Source organism: Ornithodoros turicata, chromosome 2 (assembly GCF_037126465.1).
Source record: "Ornithodoros turicata isolate Travis chromosome 2, ASM3712646v1, whole genome shotgun sequence".
NCBI classification, from domain to species: Eukaryota; Metazoa; Arthropoda; class Arachnida; order Ixodida; family Argasidae; genus Ornithodoros; species Ornithodoros turicata.
The window spans coordinates 93,836,515-93,851,283 of record NC_088202.1 but is presented as its reverse complement, the minus strand read 5'-3'; the positions used below and the strand labels follow the sequence as shown (position 1 = coordinate 93,851,283).

The 14,769-nt window shown below is 50.1% G+C and overlaps 1 protein-coding gene across 2 annotated transcripts in view; it reads left to right on the top strand.

Annotated features, from left to right (window-relative positions):
- LOC135385806 (facilitated trehalose transporter Tret1-like) overlaps nt 1–14,769 on the top strand; it is a 17,352-nt gene extending 2,583 nt beyond the window's left edge. The window contains exons 1-3 of one of the 2 annotated variants that reach the window (XM_064615340.1): nt 2,058–2,164; nt 11,799–12,038; nt 12,583–14,769. In XM_064615340.1, coding sequence (XP_064471410.1) covers nt 2,107–2,164; nt 11,799–12,038; nt 12,583–13,775 — 1,491 coding nt within the window. In that variant the 5' untranslated portion in view covers nt 2,058–2,106 and the 3' untranslated portion in view covers nt 13,776–14,769. Of the gene's footprint in view, nt 1–2,057; nt 2,165–11,798; nt 12,039–12,582 lie in introns of those variants that run through there. The other variant, XM_064615339.1, reaches the window with a different exon arrangement.

Sequence of the window (14,769 nt, the reverse complement as noted above, 5' to 3'; positions counted from 1 at the left end):
CTCTTGTGGCCTTGTTTGAAAAAAAAAAGTGAGTCAAAATTAGAAACTGTGAGAGCTTTATTCGATAGGTCAGATCGCCAGGGGTGCTGATCAGCAAAAACGAGCGAATCTCGCGCCGCGGGCTACAGGCCACCAGTCGACAATAGCGATGCGTCTGCATCTAATTCATTCTCACATCTTCCCCGGGGCTGAGACGGAGCCATCCTGGCGGAGAGCCGAACTGACGTCAGGGGGGATGCAGGGCTTGAGACGTGTGACATGGACGGTCTCAGTGCCCCGATGGCGACGGTCGGGTGGTGGACTGATAGGTTCGACAGTGTAGTTGACGTCCGAAACACGACGCAGGACTCGGTATGGGCCCAGGTAGCGGCAGATAAGTTTTTCGGAGAGCCCTGGTTTACGAATTGGTGCCCACAACCACACTTCATCGCCCGGACGGAATTCAACATGCTTGTGACGTGCGTCATATCTCCGTTTAGCTTGGGCCTGGCAGTCGAACGTGCGATAACGGGCTAGCTGTCGGCATTCTTCTGCACGTCTGTGAGAGCTTTATTCGATAGGTCAGATCGCCAGGGATGCTGATCAGCAAAAACGAGCGAATCTCGCGCCGCGGGCTACAGGCCACCAGTCGACAATAGCGATGCGTCTGCATCTAATTCATTCTCACATCTTGTCAATTACCAAAAGAACAAGATCGCAAAATCCTTTGCATTTTACCACTTCTGGTGGCGCACACCTTTCAAAGCAGTTAACCCAAAATTTCCACCACAATGTCGAATTCTCCTTCCTTCACAAGAAAGAGAGTGAAAGAAAATAGAAAGTGCAGACCGTATTTCGTAGCTGCTATTCATGCTAAGGGCTGTTTTTGTAAGGGAGGCGCAGTTCGGAGGCGTTGGGTGCTCGAACGCCGTTGATTTACGCAGAAATAATTTCCAGCATGTCATTGCGTGTGGCGGGAAGCATCCAGACTCTTTTTTTCATGAAAGACGGTGATGAACGAACACGATAGTTGAATCACTCCTTGTTGATTTGCCTATCTCTCAATGCGGCCGCCGCATACGACTCCTAGCACGTTTGCGGTCTCCCGCATGGCGGCGCGGCGGTCGCTCTGTACACCGCCTTCAGAGAAGTGTGTCGCAAGCAGTTTGCCTCGTTTCACCAGGCCTTTATTTACAAGCTGTTGAATGTTATGTCAACATTCTACAACAAAGAAGATGATGACTCATTGTCTGTGACACTCGCGTGGACATAACATTCAACACAAACTACGGCTTCCCTGACGTCGCCTTCACAACAAAATGAACAGTGTGTTGCAGGCGCGACTTCTTGGTTTGAACCGCGAGTGAGGTTAAAAATGTCTTATAGTCTGACGATTTGACATTCAGGAACAATATATGCCTCTTGCGATGACGGCTGTTGTGACTCGGTGAATGCGTGCGCACAGCAATAGAATCCTTTGGAAAGATCCCGCTTTCGTATACACAACGGCTCAATCGCAAAAGCTCACGAGTAGCTGTGAACCTAACTAAAAACCAAACAACTAACAAACTAAACGACGATGAGAAATAACGAAGTATTTGGACGCTCTCCAACTGTGAAGTGTGTACTAAAGGTACGTTTATTGTATATGAACAAAGAAAGGAAAACTTAGCACATGGCGGCTACCGATTCCCTTTAAAAAATAAATAACTCAATAGTCCTTCATCGCCGTTGTAACACCTCAAAGCTGAAGCCATTTCATTTCTATACTCACACTTACAAGACAAGTTCATGGTTAAAATCAGCTATGACATCAATACATACGATCAAATAAATATAAAGTATTTAACCTAGTAGCATTACAAACAGCAACATATAGGGAAGCGAGCGTGGATTCCGATGCCACTTACACGCCAAGTAGTAGAGGCGAACTCAAAAGACTGTAACTAAATACGCTGCGCAGGTATGGAGTTTGCATTCTAAGGGAGCCTGCTTTTTTTAGCTTCACGGCCAGTCACGTTTCACAGTTCAAAACTCAAGCCGCCTCGGCTTCTAGAATCTTCGTTTCGGTAGGAAGCTTTACGCTGCTATTCCTGTTTCAACATTCTTTGGCAGTGTCAGCTTGAGATGTTACTTATGCATCGGACCAATTTTTACACCCTTGCAGTGAGCGACGTAACAAGAGGTAATTTTGAAAACGTCGTTTAGCATGCACGTTATGAGCATTTTCTGTATATTAATTTACTTTACGGCCAGGTGCCTAGATTTTTTTCAGTGTAGTAGTTACATTCTAGATATTACCACACTCCATCCGTGGGACCGTTCAAATTTTAGGCTTTACCTGTAAAACATATTGCGTGCTGAATGCCCGGATAGTGTACACTGTATGTGGAAAGATCGTCTTATTAATTCGTATGTTCAACGATAAAGTTGAACAATGGTGGTCCTGATTTCCGGGAGTGTTATTTTCATTACGAAAAGAAAATAAATAAAGGGAAACTAGGAGTATCGCCGATCTGATAACATTGTTGTTGAATGAAGGAGAGCAGGTGTTAAGTGTTTATGCTCAATACTGTCGAGGTCAAGTGTGCTATGGGAATGCAAAATAGAAGAAAAAGGTATTTTGTGTAGCAGTCCGCGGTAGTCAAGTCGGAAGCGGTAAAAGCACATGACAACGTCGTTCTCCACGGCGGAGAATGACCCATCACATCATCATCCCATTTATGTGTGTGTGTGTGTGTGTCAATGAGCTGAATACTACATCGCATATACATAATTATAATTGGAAAGTTAACTTACACGTAAGGTGAGACAGTTTGATATGCTATGTAGGGGAACAGTGCTTGAACATGGGATATTCCGATACAGCGGCAAAGCAATTGTCCACTTCTGCAACCGGGTGACCGGCTCATGGCAGGACAACTCGACGCTTGCGCTCAAGCTGTGTTACAGAAACAAATTACAACACTTTGTCGCTTCGTGCCATGCTCCAGACAGCACTGGCCAAGTACGACGACGATATTAGCGTTTGCTTGTTTGCATGTTTCTTCGTTTATGTAGTCAGCATACGTTCGCCGTACTGGAGGGGTTAAATATGGGATCAGAAAGATGCCTTCCTTGCGAGGTGGCAACGCATTCGTGCAAGGTTCAACGCCAATAAACAGCGTACAATATTATCATCTAGCAAGTAAAATTGTTTTCCCGTTGTTGCTTTAAGATGTTCAAGGTGAAGTTGGTAAAATTGGTTTAGGCTGGCATAAAACTGTGATCGTGAACGACGACACAGTGGTCGGTACCTGGATTCATTTCACCTGACGGTTCTTTCATGTACTCGCAGCGCATGGTGTGCTGTGTGCCGATATTGTGTGGGAGTAACGGCCCCGGCAGAGGACGACCTCCAAACAATCTGCACCATGGGGTGATGCTGATACCAGCAATTTAAAAGTAAGACGTTGCAAAATGAATATTCCAAAAGTCAAACTTCAAATAAATCGTGTAAATATCCACGGCTTCAACAAACTCGGAAAAACGAACTTTTCGAAATCAACGCTTCGAAATAAATATTTCAAAACCTATACTCTATCATTGGTGGATAGCCCAAGCTTTCTACGTCCGCGTCGAAAAATAGTACACACTTCACTCTTAGAGCTCGCTTTTCACCTCAGAACGAAGATCGGATGTGGGTTGTCTGCACATCATTGGGTTCGGAGCTCCAGTTAGCTTAGCCTTCGTGGCCGCCCATGCCACTACTTCTCCTCCTGCTACGCAATAGCCATGGCCCACGGCATGACTACGTTCTCAGAAAGCACTTCCGGGTTCCGGCACTGGTGCGTTTTCTTCAATTTCCGGTTCCTTGTGCGGTTGTTCATAGCTCAACGCAGGAGTATGCGCGTTGCTCCTGTGTTCATACGCGTCGTCCTCTGCATCTTAAATCTGGATATTTAGATTTCTTCAGCTATTAGTTGAAGGAACCTACTTAATTACACTTTAATTTTTGCCTCTTTGAATCATTCATATTGTTTACAGAAGAAGAAAAAATCTATTCTCGTAATCTTCTTACTTCCCCTTTGAACTCTCTTTTCTCCCTCCCTTCTATTCGGTGGTCTTGGTGGCGCTATGGCATGGTCAACTGCGGTGACATGGTGACATGGTCACTAAATAGGCCTCGCTGACGCTGTGTTTGAAGCGAGACGGAAGCTTCGGACAAGAACTTTGTCAAGGAGAACGAGGAAGTCACCAGGGGCTCCACGCGAAGCGCCTTAGAACTGCACTCAAGCATTGAGCTTGGGGCGGTGATAAAGAATATTAGAAAATCCAAGAATGGTTTCCTTGGCACTTGGAACTTGGCAGAATATTGTGTGTGGTTTTCTCCAGAATCACTTGAAGCTCGTCTTCCTTGGGGATCCACTTGGTGTCAGAGGACCGATGTGCGGAGAGAATGTTTTCGGTGGACGCAGAGGACCTGTTCTATTAAATGCCGCACCAAAAAGTTTTCACAGTGGTTAGAGAGCGTATCGAGGACTGCGAGACTGTGGGGCTTCAGAACGCACCTGGCGTCAGTGTCAGTGGGGTTTTGGAGCTGTTCAACTGCCATCTCTCTTGTTCTACTTTCGTTTTAGGTGCGAAGCAGTGTTACATACAGAGGAAGAGAATTTGCATAGGGTCGTCAGTGGCATCGGTCCTGTGTAATCTTTTGTTGTCTGATATAGACGGCTACATTATGTCACCCCTAGAGCGCATGGGTGTCACTGAGACATTCATGTATGTCGATGATTATCTACTGCATTACAAACATGTCCAGGGGACCGATGGCAGTGAGTATGTGTCAAGGGTGCTTGATGTCTTCCGTGAGTGTGATGGTGGGCACACATGAACTTCACACATGAACTCACGAGGGAGACCACTTTGCAGTACCTCGAATTGAAGCTGGAGAGCACTGACCATCACATTTGCTGGAATTTCGCTCCCAGGTCAGTTAAGCAACTCTTGCCATATGACTCATTCCTCTCGAAGGTCGTTAAAAGGGTGTAACGAATAGAATATCCTTTAATCGTCTGCAGAAGCCGACCGACCGGCGCCGAGCTCAGTCTCAGAAGCACAGCCGAACTGCCCGTGCCGTTTTCTCGGCCCAGTCTTCTTCGTCTTCCGCTACACCATCCCCTCTCCTTTGAAGAAGCTTCCCCGGAAGCTATAGCCGCGGCGGTTTGCGAAGCGAAGACCGTGGCCGGAGATTGTAACGGTGAGGCACATCCGGAGAAGGTGATGGCGGGGGCGACTGATCGCTGCTCGATGTAGTGGGGCTGGAGTCATCGGCGCCTGATCCTCCACGATCATCTGTACAATCTGGATCCTCTTGGGAGGTCGTTGCCGTCGGGTCATCTATGTCTTCTGACGACGGCGTAGGGTGTCCGGGGTCGTCAGCTGGTACGTTGTTGTCCGTGTCAGTGTCATCCGACGAGGGCACCGAGTGCCCTGGTTCGTCAGATCGTACGCTAGTGTCCGGGGACGCACTTTCATCGGCGACTGCGCCGGGCCCTGTCACCATTGGAGCTGGCATAGTGAAGCTGGGCTCATAGAGGTCGCCAAGGTTTGAGGGGGGTACACTGTGATCGGCCCGACGACGTACGCGCTTCACACTACGTTCTGGCCAACTGGGGTCGAGGTGTAAGGGTTTCAAGCGGTTATGATGGACCACAATCCTCTTGCGCTTGTTTTGCACGTCCTGAATGCGAAATATTGCGTTTGGCAGCTTCTCGGTGATCTTGTAAGGGCCGTGCCATGGCAGGTGAAATTTGCGGCACGCACCCCGTTTCACTGCCGGCGAATGAAGCAGTACCAGGTCCCCGACGTTGTAGGGATGCTCAGACACGCGTCGGTCATAGTACGACTTCTGCCTTTGCTTTGCTTTAACATCATTAGCCAGGGCGATGCGGTGTGCCTCGACGAGATCGTTAAAGCGCCCCCTGTAGTGTCTTGCTTGAGGGTGATCGCCATGTATGTGCTGGAACGTGTCGATAAGTAAGTCTTGGGTAGCCGTCATTTCTCTTCCGAAGAGGAGAAAGTGTGGAGTGTACCCTGTTGACTCATGGACGCTTGAACGGTATGCCATCAACATGAGCGGAAGCTGATTGTCCCAGTCGGTCCCATCTTCACCCACGTACAGGCTCAGCATGTTGATGAGCGTGCGGTTGAGCCGCTCTACCAGGCCATCTGACTGCGGGTGGTAAGGGGAGGTTCTGGTCTTGTTGATTCCCAGGATGGAACACATTTCCCGGAAGATATTACTTTCGAAGGTGCGGCCCTGGTCCGAATGTAAGGCAGAAGGCAGGCCGTACCGACTGAAGTAATTCGTCACGAGACATTCCGCCACCTCTCGGGCTTCCTTCGTGCGCAGTGGGAACGCCTCGGGCCACCTGGTGAAGTAATCACTTATGACGATGATATACTTGTACCCTAGAGGTGTCTCCGGAAGCGGGCCGAGAATATCCATAGCCACCCGCTCAAACGGCCTGGTGGCTGATTCAGAGGTCAGAGGGGCTCGCGGTGTGACGGGGTCGCGCTTTCTGGACATGCACAGAAGACATTCCGAGCACCATTTCTGGACGTCGGCTCTCATTCCCATCCAGAACCACCTCTGACGTACTTTCTCCAAGGTCTTTCTGACGCCGAAATGGCCGCCGCCTGGGCCGTCGTGAGCCGCGTATAAGGCTTTGGGGACCATGGAAGCAGGCAGTACTGGAACGGGTGTTCGAGCTCCATGTGGGCGCCAAACGAGGCAGCCGTCCTTCAGCAGGAGGTTCTTCCTGTGCCGAAGAAGAGCGCGGGCCTGTACGTCGCCTACGGAGGTGGTACGAAGTTCCTGAGAACACGCGCGGACGACCTCTGCAAGCACACGGTCGTTGCGTTACTCTGTACAGAGCTGCTGGTGAGAGAATTGGTGCGCCAACGTTGTCTGGTTGACCGTTGGTACGACGGGTGGCGCGTCGCAAGTATCCGTTGTTGGGTGTCTTGACAATGCGTCCGCGTTGCGGTGCTGCTGACCCGGCCGGTGGACAATTTGAAAATCAAACTCCGCCAGTATTTCGATCCACCGGGCAACCTGACCTTCGGGTTCCTTGAAGCTCTGAAGCCATTGTAGTGCGCTGTGGTCAGTGCGACAAACAAACTCGCGCCCGAGGAGGTAGTGACGGAAATACTTCGTGAAATAGACGAGGGATAGCATTTCCTTCCGGGTCACGCTGTATTTGCGTTCAGGCTTCGTAAGTGCGCGACTGCCAAACGATATAACTCTCTCATTACCATCCTGAACTTGTGAGAGTACTGCGCCAATACCGACGTCGCTGGCGTCCGTGTCGAGGATGAAGGGTAAGGAGAAGTCTGGATAGGCTAGGACGGGAGGAGAAGCTAAGCGGCGTTTGAGCTCGGTGAAAGCGGTATCGCAAAGGTGGGACCAGTTGAAGGTGGTTCCCTTCATAAGCAGCTTGTTGAGCGGGGCGCTTATTGACGCAAACGCCGGGACGAATTTCCTGTAGTAGGAGGCCAAGCCCAAGAAGGAGCGGACATCCGCGGTGCTCCGAGGGGTTGGCCATGACAGAATCTTTTCTACTTTGGAGGGGTCGGCGGACACCCCGTGACGGGACACTTGATGCCCAAGATAGAGGACTTCGTCGCGGAAGAAGTGACACTTGGAGAGCTTTAACTTCAGGTTGGCCGCGCGGAGGCGCAGGAAAACGACCTGTAGGTGTTGGAGGTGGTCGGCGTCCGACGTGCTAAATATGATGATGTCGTCAAGATAGCAGATGCAGAATGGTAGGTCAGCAAGGACCTGTTGCATAAGCCTCTGAAAGGTGGCAGGAGCATTGCAGAGACCGAACGGAAGGACGTTGAACTCGTATAGTCCGTAATGGGTCGTGAACGCGGTATGGTTTCGTGAAGCGGGGTCCATCTCGACTTGCCAGTACCCCGATGCGAGGTCTAATGTGCTGAAATGAGTTGCACCGGAGAGAAGCTCAAGCGTATCGTCGATCCGTGGCAGGGGAAATGCGTCCGTGTAGGTCACGGTGTTGAGACGTCTGTAGTCGACGCAAAACCTTTTGGTGCCGTCTTTCTTTTGCACTAGGACAATGGGCGCTGCCCAAGGGCTACTTGGCGGTCGAATAACGCCCATGTCAAGCATCTCGGTGATTTTCTGCTGGACGAGCTCACGGTAGTGCGGCGGTATGCGCCGAGGATTCTGTTTGATCGGTGAGTTGTTGCCAGTCTGTATGTGGTGCCGAACGACGCTGGTCCGGCCGAGGTCAGAATCACTTTGGGAAACCACGTCCTCGTATCGGAACAACAGGTCGGTGAGTCGTGCGCCAAGGTTTGCGTCGACTGTGATCGTCGTCTTTACGAGAGCGGCTATACGTGCCCGGGTCCACGGAGTACGCGGAGCCGGGGAGGTATGATGAGCAGCTGCGTATGGGAGGGGAGGGGCGGTCGGAGTTTCGGAAGGGTCGTCATCGAGGTGATTGATGACACCCAAGTGGCCAAGCGTGGTGCCCTTGTAAAGGATCTTGGGTTGGTCGGACACGTTGGCTACACATACGGGAATTGGTGCAGCACCGTTGACGACCGCCGTGGCAGCGAGGACACCTTTGGTTGGGAACAGGTCCGACCGCGGCTCAAAGACTGCGCCAGGGCAGTTTCTAAAAGCGGGGTCGGTGCCGTGAGAGGATACTACAGCGGTGAGGAAAATCTCCGTCTGGGGGGGCACAGTGACCGTCGCAGCCAGAGAAACAGGAAGTTGACCCCCAGAAAGTAGACCCGATCGGGTGTGTGAAGGAAGATGGCAGGGGGCGGAGCACGTTTCCAAAATTCCTTTATTTAAATCCAAGCGGAAACCACGTAGTGTAAGGAAATCAATGCCCAGGATACAATCATGTGCGATACCATCCACGACAAGCGCCGGGTGTTCTGCTGAAGTACCGGCCACCACTGTGCACGTTCCGCGTACGTCAAGGGAACCGCCATTCAGGGCGTGCACATCGGGTGCGCCGGGCGATAGTGCTGGCCGTCTGTCTTCGGGAAGAGTGGCCCACCAGTGGTGTCCGACAATAGTGACGGCCGAACCAGTGTCTATAAGCATCGTCGTCGGGGTACGTTGAACAAGGCCTTGCAAAGTTAGGAGGGGGTGTCCGTACCGCTGCAGGTCTAGCGGTGGAGGAGGCGAGGCTGTGGCCCATGTTTTATCTTCGTGTGGTGTTACCCGAGGGCCGGTGCGGGTAACACACTCTAGTTTCCCCGCCGCGCGGGTGCCCGGTAGGCGTTGCGACGGTTGCAGTATCGGCCGTTGGGGCAGTCGCGGGCAAAATGCTCCGTTGATCCGCAAGTACGGCACCTGGATAGCAGCTCATTCACGCTTTTGGCCAGAGCATCGACCTTCGCGGCGACGTCGTCCACACGCTCATGGAGTGAGGCTGAAGGGCGTGACGTGAGTGCACAGCATGGGGGGCTCGGCGTGACTGAAACCGCAGCAGCTGAAGAGTTGCAGAGGGAGGAAACTCGAACAGCGTGTTCCAGAGCAGCTTCGAGCGTTGGAGGCTTCGCCAGCAGTAACTTCTCTCGGAGAGGGGTAGGGAGCCCGATGATAAACTGGTCACGTGTCATCGCATCGCCAGCTGCCGTGGGCACATTTGGGTATGCTTTCGCGAACAGATCCAGGAGGTCATAGGCGTACGTATCGTACGGCTCACCAGGAAGATATGTCCGTGAGCGGAAGGTAATTGACGCCAAATCCCGAGTAGCCGGCGACGTGCATTTGACGCAGAGTGAGGCCTTCAGGGTGGCGTAGTCCTGTGTCTCTTCAGTCGGGAGGTGGGTGAAAGCGCGAAAAGCCCTGTCCCGAAGACACGTCGGTAGGTACGCCTTGCGCTGCGCGTCAGTCCACCCATTCGCTGTGGCGCAGGCGTCGAACTGCCTAATCCAGTCCCCGAAGTCGGTTGAGCCATCATACGGAGCCGGGAGGACGAAGGCGGTAGCTTGAGAACTGCTGTGGGTTGCCGGGGTAGTCATATCGGTGACCGGTGCGTCTATCCCACCGCTGCCACCAAAATGTAACGAATAGAATATCCTTTAACCGTCTGCAGAAGCCGACCGACCGGCGCCGAGCTCAGTCTCAGAAGCACAGCCGAACTGCCCGTGCCGTTTTCTCGGCCCAGTCTTCTTCGTCTTCCGCTACAAGGGCTATCGGAACGGCTACTTTAAATAGCCGTTCCGATAGCGTAACCACGCCTGAGCGGTCATGTGTCAACACAGAACGGCTTTGGAGGGTCAGCATATGCGGTGGATTAATGCGGGGTTCCCCGATCGTGATGATATCATCACGAGTATATCTGAGAGCTTGTTGGCATCGGTACTTTCTAAAAGGGGAGCTGTATACGAGAAAGGCCTCCGGGTAGACCAGTTATTTTGCCATACGTGCATCGACTTTCCCACAATATCAAGAAGGTAGCTGATAGTTTCCAGGTGCCAACGGTCCTCTCGGCTCCGAATAAAGTAGGTCGCCTATGTGCCATGGTCAAGAGCATAGAACGGAAGGATCCGTGTGAGACTGCACATTCTCAGCAATTCGTGCCTTGCTCTTCGGGTGTTGTGTACTGCATTCTTCTCTCATGTAGTAGAGTATATAGTAGCCAGACGGGCAGGTGCCTAAATATTGGGCTTAGAGAATACTCCTACAGCTTGAGAAACGTGCCGTCGGGTAATTTAGCGTACCACTGTGATAGGTGTGGTTGTTTTCCTGATTTTAGGTGCACCACTGTCCTAGCGAGCGCGGTGCACCAGATCACTCGGGAGGTCATCGAAGCGCATCACATACTTTTAACTGGGAAAGATAAGTGTGTCAGTAAATCATTTATTACATTGTCCGATAAGGAGGTTGCCTTCTTAAACAGTTAACTACGCTCTTGTTTTCTTCGGACCGCGGTGCGTTGTTCCGCACGTATGTAGTGGCGTTCTTGAATGTCGGCACTTGTGGCCTGTTCCCGGTTTGTGTGCTTACGTCTGCTTGTACGTTTTCTACAATACACTCCAGTTGTGAGTGACGACTGTCCTGTGTGATTCCTTCTGTCCTCATCCGTTAACGTCCCCAAATTGAACAGTAGGCCTCACTGCAGTGTTCGCTCAAGTATATACCGGGGGAATTAGGAGGTATATCACTTTCGTGCCTGCTAGTGCGACTGGGGCTGTACCTGATGCAGTGCGAGGTGGTCAGCGTATTCCTCACGGAGGGGAACCGACAAGTACACACCATAAACAAGCGAACAGCACGAGACAATGTTTGTCTTCGTTCTGTCCAGTTCTCGGCGTAAAAGGAAGCCGCTTCTTTGAAGATGCGCAATAAACCAAATAAAGAAAAAAATGGCGTTCCTTCACGAATTTTTTGCGGACGATCTACCGAACGGAATTTTGTTCTGAAAACGGTTTTGGTATCTGGTGACCGAAGAGATCAGATGTTCTCATTGGAGCAACTTCGTAGCTTCTATAATTAAAAAGGTAATTATTGAAAGTTAATTAAGACATTGCCTTAGGAGTCTGTTAATGCCCCCTAGGGAGTGCCCTTCAGCATATGCTATTTTGCAATTGATTTCATCTCGGAAAAAATGATTGATATATATTTTTTTTAATCTGTTCACACTTAGCGTGGACACCCTGTATGTGCCTGTGCATAGCAAATTGAGTGCTGCGCAGGCTGAGGCTACATTTTTTAGATGAACGAAATATGGCCGTGCACTCACAGTAACCGATAAGTAATTAGTGCGACACACTTCTACTTTCAGTTCTGAAGGATCTTGTGGTGCCCCTTACCGAGCTTCCAGAATCTCCATCTGCAGCCAAGCACCGTTTGTACCTCACCGTTGGTGTCCTCTACCTCTCATCTCTGGCCTTTGGCAATGCATGTGCTTACTCTTCACCAGCACTGTGTGATATCCGTCAGCGCATATCCTTCACGGCAGAGGACACTGACTGGTTTGGAACTCTTCTCAATATTGGAGCTGTATTCGGCGGTCTTGCTGCCGGTACGTTGCATTCATTCGACAGTGTGAAACAGTACAAGCTGGCCACCGAGCCTGCAAGTTGGAAATGTTGGATACAGTGGCACATATCTAGGGTTCCGCGTTTTGGTTTTAATCGAAAAACATACGCCGGGTAAATTTTAAGTAATTCGGTTTTAATCGAAAAACACCGAATACAGAGGGACATTCCAGGAACGGTAACAGAGATAAACTGCTGCACATGCACAGCAAGTTGTTGATGCAGATCAGAAAACCATACAGAAATACGATGTTTGCGAAAATTGTCCGTTTACTCTTTCGTTAGCCGTTAAACGCCACCGCAGCGAACAACGCCATGTTGGATGAGCGTCGCGTCGAAATTACGTTGTGATTTCTATTCGCCGATAACTGTCGGGTAGACCACGTACGCGCCAGGTAAACACCGAAAAACGACGATTTCGTGAAAATCAATAAACGCCGAAAAACGTACACCAAATCCGCCCGAAAATAAAAACCGAAAACGCGGAATTCTACATATATCTCTGCAACGTATATATTGTCCTTGCAGGTGGCCTGATCAACCTGATAGGACGCAAGCGCACGGTCTTACTGGCATCATGCTTTTTCGTGGGAGGCTGGGGCTTCACCATGGTTGCCGAGTCACCCTCAATGCTCTTCGTCGGAAGGTTTATCGTCGGATTCGCCGTAGGGCTCGTTGCCCTTGCATTGCCCGTCTTCATTTCAGAAATCAGTCCGTCCAACACCCGTGGGGTACTCTGTGCAAGCAGCGCAATCGTCATCACACTTGGTATCATGCTAACGTTTATCCTTGGGAAATACCTCAATTACATATTGCTTTCCCTCGCATGCATGCTGCCTTCCATTGTGTGTGGTATTGGTATTTGCTTCATCCACGAATCGCCACGCTGGCTTTACCAGAAAGGACGCAAAGATCAAGTCGTAGAAGCTTTACATTTCTACGTCGGACCATACATTGAAAACGAAATGTACATTCTTAGGGACAGCTTGGACGCTACAGAAGCCTTCACGTTAGCAGACATTCCTTATGTTTGCAAGCCGTTCTTCTGCACATTACTCTCCCTGTTCTTGCAGCAGTTTTCCGGAATCTGCATTTTGCTCTATTTCACGCACGATATATTTGAGTCATCGGGCTCAACGATATCCGCTGCTGATTGTTCCATAATTGTGAGTGCAGTGCAGTTCCTCGCTATTGGGTTTTCAAGCCCGCTAGCAGATCGCCTAGGACGGAAAATTCTACTCCTTGCTTCCGTCGCGTTGGCGGCGCTGAGTCACGTTACGCTGGGGCTATTTTTCTACTTCAAAAACAAACAGGGCAATGCTTTGTTGGAATCATTTGGATGGGTACCACTGGTTTCGGTCAGCGTGTACTTCTTCGGGTATGCCATAGGCCTCGCGGGGCTGCCGTGGGTACTCCTTGGGGAAATGTTGCCATCACGGGTGAAGGGAGCCGCCACGGGTTTCTGTACCGCATTTTGCTTCGCGTGTGGTGTGGTTGTGGTTAAGACTTTTCCTGACATGTTGCGCTTCCTGGGCGACGCTGGTCTTTATTGGTTCTATGCAACAGTTCTTGCTTGTGGATTCGTGTTGTGTATTTCATTCGTGCCGGAGACAAAAGGGAAGAGCCTTGAAGAGATTGAAGAACTATTCGGAAGAAAGACTTCCACAGAAGCAGGTTCTAAGCCTAATTTTGAAGTTAATCTTAGTGTTCTCCCAGTGTGAAAGACCTGAGCATGAAAGTACCGAGAAATGTGAACTGGTGAGCGTCACTTGGAGGCACCCCCTGGAATATATGAGTGTGTGCTCCTAATAGAATTAGGATATCAAACCGCATCGATGCCACACAAGCACATTCGAAGAAGAGCAAAGGCATACTACATCTTTTACGCTGCCCTCTTCCGCAAGTAGAATGGCACGGGTGAGGCCTTCATTCTCACACATGAGCGGTAACGACCACCTGTTAAGTATATTTTGCGACAGGTTTTACTGATCATCGTCACCCGCCAATAATTATTATTTAATTTCGGGAAGCAAAGCGAAACCACGTGCGATACTTGAAGGTGTGACGCTAAAGCATTAAGTCATCGAGGGGCTTTCTAAGTAGGAAGCGGAAGTCTCACCAGAGAAGTTGAACTGGAGGCAACATGTGTCGCCTTTCCTAGGCCCATTTCCTCTCTCACGATGGTGAGACATCGGTGTGACCGTGCCAGGCTCATGTCCATTTAACTATATGATCGTTTGTATCCAACGGGTTTCAGGTTTTCACTATTTCCAAACAGCCGCGTATCCTGAACCAAGGAAGTCATTCCGTTAACGAGCGCTTCGCGGCAATCCCTTGCCAGAAACGCTCCAATGTACTGCAAATTCTATTAACTACTTACGACATCACATATTGCGCATGGTTACCCCACACCAATAATAACCTCAGGGGCTTAAGGCTCGCAACGCAACATCGTGGTCGCTGCACAAGAGCACAAACAGGCATTGATTGCTACCTGTTAGCAACGAATAGTGTACATAAGGAACAAAGCCTGTATGTCATAATAAATTATACGTTCTACTTCGCCGTTCGAAGTTTTTCGAGAATGAACGTGACGCAGTTTAATGCTTTTGAATAAGTTTAATGCTTTCGCCACTATAGTATGTAATGTGAACTATTTTTCCGTTGCAATGTGACATATGTAGGCTCGTAATAAAGTGATTTTCAGTAAAGGGA